Source organism: Piliocolobus tephrosceles, chromosome 7 (genome assembly GCF_002776525.5).
Source record: "Piliocolobus tephrosceles isolate RC106 chromosome 7, ASM277652v3, whole genome shotgun sequence".
Taxonomy (NCBI): Eukaryota; Metazoa; Chordata; class Mammalia; order Primates; family Cercopithecidae; genus Piliocolobus; species Piliocolobus tephrosceles.
The window spans coordinates 145,809,691-145,818,988 of record NC_045440.1 but is presented as its reverse complement, the minus strand read 5'-3'; the positions used below and the strand labels follow the sequence as shown (position 1 = coordinate 145,818,988).

The window sequence follows — 9,298 nt, the reverse complement described above, 5'->3', positions numbered from 1 at the left end:
CACCACTGCCTTCTGGGGGGCCAGGTGAGGCTCAAATACACCAGGGCAAGTAGCCTGGGTGGGCCCAGGACAGGCCGGCCTGAGCACAGGCACGCTGGTGGGCACGTACCCCTCTGCCCTCCCACCCATGTGTGCACACACACATTTGTGCCATATACTACTGTTCCCATGCTCACGCCGGGGCACACACTTGTGCCAGCATACACACACCTGTGCCCTTGCACCTGGTGTCCAGGCACACTCCCTCAGCTCACAGATGTGCGCTGTGAGCACACACAGGACCACGCAGTGTCCACAAGCACACTTTTGTGTTAATGTGCACAGAACCCGTGTGCGCACATGTGCACAATCCTGGGCTGCAGAGAACCCCAGCTAGTGGGGCGGTTGGGGAGGGGAGGGCACGCCTCCTTCTCAGGAACTCAGGAAGGCTCTTCGCGGTAGCCCAAGGCTGCCCACAGGGCTTTGGCGTGGGCCTCACCAGCAGAGTAAGTATCATGAAGTGAGGGCGGCCGGAGACCCTCCCCTGGACGGGGAGGGGCAGCGGACTCATCACTCTTGCTCTCCTGCCTTGGGTGTGGCTCTTGGTTCACCTGCGGGGAAACAGGCTGAAAGGTGACCCTGGCGGCCCAAGGACACACACCCATTGTCCCCAGGTTCCTCCCAGGTTTCTTCTCCAGTGGGTCACGGGGAGAGGGAGGGGCTGGAGTCGTTCGGAAGCTCAGTGCCCACAGGCAGAGCAGGGAGAGGGAGGCGCCTCAGGTCCCTGCGGAAAGAGGTCCCAGGAGGGTCTCCGCAAGAGGGTCCCCACTCTGCGCGTCAGCTCCTCCCGGGAGGGGCTGCGACCTCGGGGAAAGGTCCCTCAGATGTCTTGAGACTCAGTTTCCTCGTTGGTGACACTGGGCGTCTGGAGTCCCCGCGGGACCGGCCAGCCCCCGTCCGAGCACGGCCCCACGCGGAGCCCGTGCAGCCTGACCTGGGGCCCGACGCCCGTTCCCGCAGCCTGAGACGCGCAGGTGCCCGGCCCTGCCCTGGCCGAGACCTGCCGCCCGCGCAGCCCCGCAGGAGCTCAAGCTTCTAGGAGCCAGTGTGAGGTCCGGGCTCGGCCTGGGCTGGGCAGAGCCCGCTGCCGAAGCGCCTCAACGCCGGGCCGCCGCCCTCCGCGTGACCTCCACCTTCGCCGTCATCCTCATGTGCACAACAGGGAAACGGAGGCCCACCACGAGGCAGGCGGGGACAGCCAACTCGCGCGCGCACCCGCAGAGGCCTATTGGCCCAGCCGTCCGCCGTCCGCGCCGCTTCCGGCTCCGCGCGAGGGCCTCTGGGGCGGGTAGTCCCCGCGCGCGTCCGGGCCCGGCGGCCATTGGCTGGTGCGGGAGGGGCTGCGCACGCCGGCGGCGGGAGGGGCCGTCACGTGATGTTTGGGTGCCCGCCCCGCCACCGTGAGCGCACGGAGCGGCCCGCGAGCCACCGAGGCCCAGGTGAGGCGGCAGCGGTGGGGCCGGGGCCTGGTCCAGGCCGGACGTGGGGCGGCGAGGGCGAGGCGGCCGGGGGCCGGCGCGGAGCCCGGACCCCAGCGGGGGTTGCGGCGTAGCGTGGGGCTCGCGGGAGGCCCGGCGGGGGGCGGGGCCGTGCCAGTGGGGAGGGGAGGGGGCGGGGCCGCGCCGGGGGTGGACCCGAGGGGCAGCCGCGGTCCCCCGAGAGCGCCGCGTTTCGGGGACCGGCCCGCGGGCACTTGCGCTCCTCGGCGGGTCCTTGCGCGCTGTCCAGACCCCAAGTCAGTGGGCTCTGGCCCGGGCAGCCGGTGCCTGCATCTGGAGGTCAGTGCCGTCCCGGGGAGCGCCCCGGCGCCTACTTACTGGGTGCAAGAGATGGTGCCCTTCCACTCAACTAGCGGAGCCCGCCTTGGAGACTGAGCTGGGGACCCCGCCCCTGTGTGCTTGCCTGTCCACGCCTTTCTGTCCCTTCTCCAAGTTGTAAGAAGGCGCTTCCTGGGTACTGGGGCCGGCGACATCCCCACCAGGGACTTTCAGGTGATGCTGATCTGTGCTGCCTCCGCAGAAACTCTCCAGGGACCTCGTGTTTGTTGCCTCATGGTGCAGTCCTCCTGCTCTTTGAAGCTCTATCTGTGATGTCCAGTGTGGCAGCCCCTAGGCATGTGTGGCTGTTTATATTGACCTTAACATGAAGGATTCAGGTCCTCCGTGCCTGTGGTCACATGTCAGACACTCAGTAGCCACACGTGTCTGGTGGCGGCTGTGTTGGACAGCGCGGGTAGGGAACACTGCTTATCACAGGAAGTTCTGTGAGCCGTGGTGCTGCTCAAAATGGGCCTCGCCCATGCTTCTCCGCCCATGCTTCTCTGCCCCTCATCCTGCCAGGTGCCTTTCCATCCACACCTGGCGCCCTTTCCTTCCTCTGCTGCACACTTGCCTGCTCTTTTAGTTCCTGGCTCGCTCCTGGCTTGGTGGCAGCTCCGCTTCCGGCATGTCTGAGCTCACCTTTCTGACCACTCTCCTTCCTACAGTATTTCCTGTTTGTCATTGTTGCTCATCTGCTTGTTTTCTGTTATCCTTAGTGTCTGTGAGACTGGGATGGGGATTGTGGCTTAGGATACCCCCAGTGTGGACATAGTATTAAGTTGAAAGAAGCTGAAGTTTGTTAGTACTGAAGTGCTTCTGCCGACTGGACCTCTGCTTTCATACAGTTCGAGCTTATACATCAGAGCAGCTCAGCAGAAGTCGTACAACAAATGTTTGGACGCAGCAGCACAGGCCATGAATGCAGGTGGCTGTGGGAGGCTGGCAAATCCAAGAAGAGTTCCCAGAGGAGGTTGAGTTTTGGCTGGGTCACCTCTATTTTTCTTCTCCTCTGCTGGCCTGGCCCCATGAACATCTGGCAGCCTGTGGCTGCTCTGACTCCATCTGGGAACCTTCGCTGGACATGTCCCCTGAGTCTGGCCCTCTGCAGATGCTGGGTCGAGAGCCTAGACCTAGGCACTCGGTCTAGGGGCTCCTGGGCTCCTGGGCAGCCAGGTGTCCCTGAGTCCCTTCCACAGCTCCTCATGGCGTGCAGAGGGAGGTCCTGGGTTTGGCTTCTGCCAGCAGCTCCAGCCACATTTTGAGCCCCTGCTTGACATCCCTGACAATGCAGTCCTTTTTCCTGCACAGTCTGTGGATTTTCTCCCCCGTGTGCCTGTCGATGCAGAGCCTTGTGCTTGGAATGCCCTGGCACCGCTGTGTTTGTCTTTCCTGTGTGCCTGTGAGCCCCTGTGGCCTAGACCTCTGCCGTGTCACCCTTGTGTCCTGAGTGCCCAGCCCAGCACTGAGAGTAGGATGGGCACCCAGCAGGTTTTAAAGAATAAATAAACTGGACATGTAAGGCTTCGAGCAGAATGTGGTGAAAAGTGCAGCTGTGGAAGGTCATGATGCTGGAGCTTGAGACGGAATCAGGGAGTCACCTTCCAGGTGGGAGGAGTTGGGGAGTCACCTTCCAGGTGGGGAGGAAAGACACACACGCCTCAACCATGGCTGTACCAGGGCATTTACGACACGGCGTGGATGCATCCTTCCACAGTCCTGAAAAGGGTTGGTGTGTGTCTGCAGGTCATGACATGAATGATACTAGTCATAGCACTTCCTGGTGCCAGGTGACCAGTGACCTGTGCTCATTCCTCAGTTTATTCTCACAGTCACCCTGGGAGGAGGGTGTGTTATCCCCATTTCCCAGATGGAGAGACTGAGGCACAGAATGGTGATCTTGCTGTGAGTCCCTCAGCTGTCGGGTTCTAGGACGCCATTCATTCAACCCAGACAGACACATTTCTTCCAAGGTTGTTGGGCGTTTTATCCCTCTGAGTGGTGTTTGGCCGTATGAACAGTTAGGGGTTAGGCTATCTTCTTTTTCTTTTTCTTTTTCTTTTTCTTTTTCTTTTTGAGATGGAGTCTCACTCTGTCGCCAGGCTGGAGGGCAGTGGCGCAGTCTCGGCTCACTGCAACCTCCAGCTCCCAGGTTCAAGTGATTCTCCTGCCTTAGCCTCCCAAGTAGCTGGGACTACAGGTGCCTGCCACCACGCCTGGCTAATATTTTGTATTTTTAGTAGAGACAGGGTTTCACCACGTTGGCCAGGCTGGACTCAAATTCCTGACCTTCAGGTGATCAGCCTTGCTCAGCTTCCCAAAGTGCTGGGATTACAGGTGTGAACCACCGTGCCCAGCCCCCCTTTTTTTGAGATAGAGGTGTCTCACTATGTTGCCCAGTTGCCCAGGCTGGTCTTGAACTCCTGGCCTTAAGCCATCCTCCCACCTTGGCCTCCCAAAGTGCTGGGATTCCCAACATGAGTCACGGTGTCTGGCTGTAGGCTTTCTTTTCTAATGCCCACGGGCGTTTCTGTGGCTACTGGGTTTGTTTGGATGGTGTGATTTGCTACAAGTAGATTTTGACCTTGTGGCCCAGTCCAGTTGTGGTTCATTATGTTCTTTAAAGTCTGATTTGTGCATTGTCAATAGTAGTGGACTCCTGAGCAGCCTTCCTCTCAGATTCCTCTGCTTTCTGCTGGGATGCTCAGCCCTGTCTAAACATTTGCGGCATCTGTGTGTGGAGGAGTGGCGACCAAAAGACCAAAGGCAAGAAGGAGTGAGCGGGAGAGTTGGAAAGCGCGTGGCCGGTGCTGTCTCTCCAGAGGTGACAGTGCCAGACTCCTAGTAGGCAGGTCTGACTCGGGTCAGCCTGTGAGGGTCTTGAGAGGCAGAGTGAGGCCTGGACTTTTCTGGTGGCTGTTGGTGCTGAGCAGGAAACCTGGGGCCCAGGCTGAGGTTTGCTGAAGAAGTCTGGAGACAGGGCTGGGTGGAGCAGTGCTTTGGGGTCTGGTCCAGGCCACACCTAGGGCCTGTGACTGGAGCCTGCAGGGGCCAGGCCCTATGCCTTGGCACTGTGTGGCTGAGTGCCTTATGGTGGCCACGCTGTGGGCCCCTTTGATGGATTGGCAGGCTAGCCACGCAGCTGAGTGGACTGGCGGCAGCTGCTGCTCATTATCCTGGCAACCCTGGGCTCCAGGCTGCAGGCGGGAGCCCTCCCCAGCATGGAAACGAGTGAGCAGAGCCAGGCACTCCCGCTGGCCTGGGAGCCCCTGACCCAGTGCTCTGGCCAGATCAACTGTTGTTTTCTTCTACAGTGGAAGATTGCCTTGTTTTCTGCCTCTAATTTGCTGCGAGGGGAGGGCTACAACCCAGCCCTGATCTATATAGCATCCAGGTGGGGACACAGCATTGCCGCATCTTAGCCATGGGGCCCTGACCATGTCACTCAGCCCCTCCAGAAGCCCTGCCTTTCCGTGTCATTAATCTGATCCTGCAGCCTCCTGGGAGGTGGGCGACATCACATCTGTCCCAGAGACTTGGAATCTCCAGGCGTCTTGGGGACATCACCTGAGGGGTGTAGGGAAGAATTCCCAAGGTGCACAGAGGGGCTGTGAAGGGTCAGGGAGTGCAGCCCCAGGGCAGGTGGAGCTGCCTCTTTTCTGTGAGACCCTTGGGCTGCCTCGCCACTGCCCCACGCATCAGAGAGCTTGCTCTACCCGGTCAGCCACAGCACAGCCAGCTTGAATAGTAGAAATGAGCGTCAGGCTGTCTTGGATCCTGATTATAATAACACCTCCCGCTTTTGACCACAGGGCATCTGTCAGGCACCTGCTAGGCTCTTCCTACTCCTCAGATCAGGTGACTTCCCAGCCTTGGGAAACTTACCTGAAGTCATGGGGGTGGTAAATCACCAGCCATGAATTGAGCCCTGGTCATCTGACCAGGATTCTGATCAGAGGTGGAAATCAGAGGCACTGCTCACCGTTCTGCTGTCCTGCCCATCTGGTGATCCTGCTCTGCTGCTCTCCTGGAGGACCAGGCTGGAAGCAGCTTTACAAACAAAAATTCCCTGTTTGAGTTAGAGGATGTTACTAGTAATGGCAATTACTGCACTAATAAAGACCTAATCCTGTCCCTCCCTTCCGTCTTGAGATGATGTTCCAGAACAGAGTGTGGCAAGGGTTCGCAGGCTTGAAGGAATCCAGGTATGGAGGTTGAGATTTCTGATGGAGAGGGAAGGTGGGCAGTGCTCACGATTCTTGTTCCTCTAAGGCTTGAGGTTAGGAGGTTGGGGTGGCGTGAGTCCCCGGGAGGCTGTGGTTGCCTGTGGATGGTGTCTAGTTGAGTCAAGTGTTTCCAGGGCTTTGGGGCCAGGTGAGTGCGCGTGTGTGTGTGTGTTTATCGCCTGAGCCTGACCCTGGGTGTCATCTGAGGGGTGCAGACTGAACCTGTACCAGTGGGAAGCTGGGCCTTGGAGGGGTGATGGTGAAGGAGTTGAGTGTGGTGTGGTCTGGGGAAGATGAGGGCCAGTGTTCTGAGGGCATGGATCATCAAGGCTCCTGTCAGAGAGCCATGGACAGAGAGAGCCACAGGCGTCTGCCCTGGACAGAGCGGGCTACCTGGGCTGTCCTCCATCCGGACCCCTGATCCATTCTAGCCAAGTATTTGGAAGGGGACATATTTTTAAACCAGAAGCCCAGAATCAGTCTCTCCCCGCATTAGAAAGAAACAACACAACACAGCAGTCTCCTTCCTGGGCTGGCTGCGCTCAGTGCTAATGAGGAGCTGGACTCATTGCTGGGAGTCTGACCTCCTTCCCCCCTGCTGCTCACTTGTGGGGAGGTGCTGATGAGCGTGGCGTGCTGGGAGTGGGCGCGGGAGTCGGGAATTGCGAGTGGAGAGGACCGTTGCTTCTGCTGCTTCCTGGTACCTGGGCGTTTTCGCTGGTCACAGCCTCTAGCCTGGGCCCCTTCATGGTGCATCTTGCTGAGGGGTAGCTCTGGCCGTGCCGCCCTCTGGTGACAGATCTTCCTGGCAGCTCCAGCCTCACTCTCACTTGGCATTTGCGGTGCTCCCTGAGCTTTCCAGCCCCTGGGAAACCTGTTGTGCTGACTTCTCAGGCTGCCCCCAGCCTACCCCCGGTGTCTTTGCTGGGGCTGCTACTCTGCCTGGAGTGGTCCCGACTGGTGACCTCCTGCGCGGTTGAAGTCTCCGCTTGGGGACGCCGTCAGGAGTCAGCCCCATCTGCTCATCCTGAGGGCCTGGTGCCTCCTGGAGAGGGCAAGGCAGAGAGAGGGCTGCAGATTTTGGGAAGTGGCTCCACGTGGCTCGGGCCTTGTTGCATTGCGGTCGTTAGGTTTCCTCCGCAAGGGCCAGGACCTTGTCTTTTCTGTCTCTGTGGTCCCAGCACAGGGAAGTGTGCACAGTGGGCACAAGATAACCTTGGGAGGAGCTGAGCCTCACTTTTAGGCTGCTCGGCCTCTGATGCATGGGGCCACCCCCTCCCCTGCCAGGAGCAGGAAGTGGTGGGGGACAGGAGCAGCGATGCTTCCTGCAGGCGGGCAGGTCCTGACTTTCCAGAGCAGCCTCCAAGGTGACACCATCACCCTATCTTATGGAAGGGAGGCCGGGTCACCTGCCCGCATCTCTCCTCATGGAGACTTGGCTTCTAGGGCCCTGCACTCTTAGTGCGCTTCACTGTCCCCAGGGCGCAGGTGCAACCTGGGATGCTGCCAGCCGAGGAGCCTTGGCAGGGCATGCAGGGACGTGAATGGGCGTGCTGGCGGCTGGGGTGTGAGGAGTGCTGCAGTGAGCCTGCGGACTGTCCCGCAGCTCAGAGCTCAGTGGCCTGGTGCCCCTGGTGACCCTGGTTGGAGCAGGGAGGTGGGAGTCGTTTTCTGTCCAACCCAAGAGGTGATGTGGTCTCCCAAGACCAAGAATCAAGTGCAGAGCAGAGCTGTGGGAGGAATCCCGTGGGGCCTGGCTGTAGAAACTGTGGCCTGTCCTTCCCACACTGCCCCATGGGAAATGGGCCCAGGACTGTGGGGCACTTCCAGGTGAGTTGATTTGCTCCTTGGAACCCCAGGGGTTCTAGTCTTCTGCTGCCATCACCGTCCCTCCCTTTACCCAGAGCAGCTCTGATGTGACCTGTTGTACTTGGTATCTTCTGAGTATGGTTGTGTTTGGAGAAAAGATTCTGCAGTTGAGAATAGTTCTAGAGCTGCTTTCACTCCCCAGTTTACAGATGGGGAGTCAGAGGTCGGAGCTGTCTGGTCCACCCGCCCTGCTACTGTGGGGTGCCCACACCCTGGTTCCTTCAGTCCGGCAGGGTGGTCCGACAGGTAGAGTACCTCCCGCCTTCCTGCATATCTGCCCCTAAAGCTGTTATTTTGACACCTTAACCTGTGCAAGAGGGTATGGAGGCCCCTGGAGGCGCAGGCATAAGTGTGGGGCCCGTGGGCAGCCTGCAGCCTTCTGCCTTAGCCAGGGCGGGAGGGCCTCCCAGCCCAGCAAGGAGCGAAGACGGGCAGCCGGCGTGGGCAGAGCTGTGATTGGATGGGTGGAGAATGTAACAATATAGGCAAGGTTTTGCTTTCGTAATGAACGTCCCTCAGCTCAGGTTTTAGTAGCCTGAATCAGCAACAAAGGTGTATGTCCGCTGGGGACTCACAGTTCATTGGCCAGAAGGAACCACACGGCTACAACCACAAGAGGCCAGGAAGTGCCCCACCCTCCCCGGAGGGAGGAGAACTGGAAGTCTCAGGTGACCAGCACCAGCGATGCCACACTGACTATGTAGCCAAGCAGCTTGTGCTTTGAACTGGCTGCCTTTGCTGCCTGGGCTTTCCTCCGATTTTCCTCCTGGCATTCCCTGTCTGCATTAGGAGAGGGTGGACTGTGTGATGCTTCGCCTCGCTCTGGTCCTCCGCTCCAGGAGGTGGTGGAGTGGACGGGGCAGGGGCTCCGGGGAGCCAGACCAGGGAGAATGTGGCCTCTGCTCTTTCACTTTGCACCTTCAGGCGTGGCGTTTGACGTCTCAGGGTCTTTTTGTAAATTAAACTTTTTGTTGTGACCATTGTAAATTCACATACAGTTGTGAGAAATAACACACAGATCCCGTGCACTGCCCACCCAGTTTCCCCAGTGGTAGCTTTGTGCAGAAGGAGGACAACAGCGCAGCCAGCAGATTGGCCAACGCGGCTGCCATGCCAGAGGTTTGCATCGTCACTCAGGGGAGCCCTGTGTCGGTGCCCGTTTCCGGTGAAGCCTGCCTCGCTTCTGCCTCGAACCCTTCCTTAACTCCTGGGAGCCACCAGCCCTCCGGCCGTCTCCGTGCTGTTGTCATTTGAAGCGAGTTGTAGAAGTGGATTCCTGCAGTGTGTGGCCAGGGATTGGCTTTTTCCATTCGCCATCGTTCCCCGGACGGTTCTCAGGGCTACTGC

The 9,298-nt window shown here is 59.2% G+C and overlaps 1 protein-coding gene across 7 annotated transcripts in view; it reads left to right on the top strand.

The window, feature by feature from the left end:
- The first annotated feature begins 1,294 nt into the window (after window positions 1-1,294).
- TSNARE1 (t-SNARE domain containing 1) overlaps window positions 1,295-9,298 on the top strand; it is a 133,199-nt gene continuing 125,195 nt past the window's right edge. For 3 of the 7 annotated variants that reach the window (XM_023228070.3, XM_023228067.3, XM_031935922.1), the window contains exon 1: window positions 1,663-1,817. Coding sequence is in view for 2 of the 7 variants with exons in the window: in XM_023228076.3 (XP_023083844.2) it covers window positions 1,415-1,478 (64 nt within the window). In the remaining 5 variants the exon portion in view is untranslated. Of the gene's footprint in view, window positions 1,479-1,662; window positions 1,818-1,859; window positions 2,031-9,298 lie in introns of those variants that run through there. The other 4 variants (XM_023228076.3, XM_023228074.3, XM_023228069.3 and 1 more) reach the window with 3 other exon arrangements.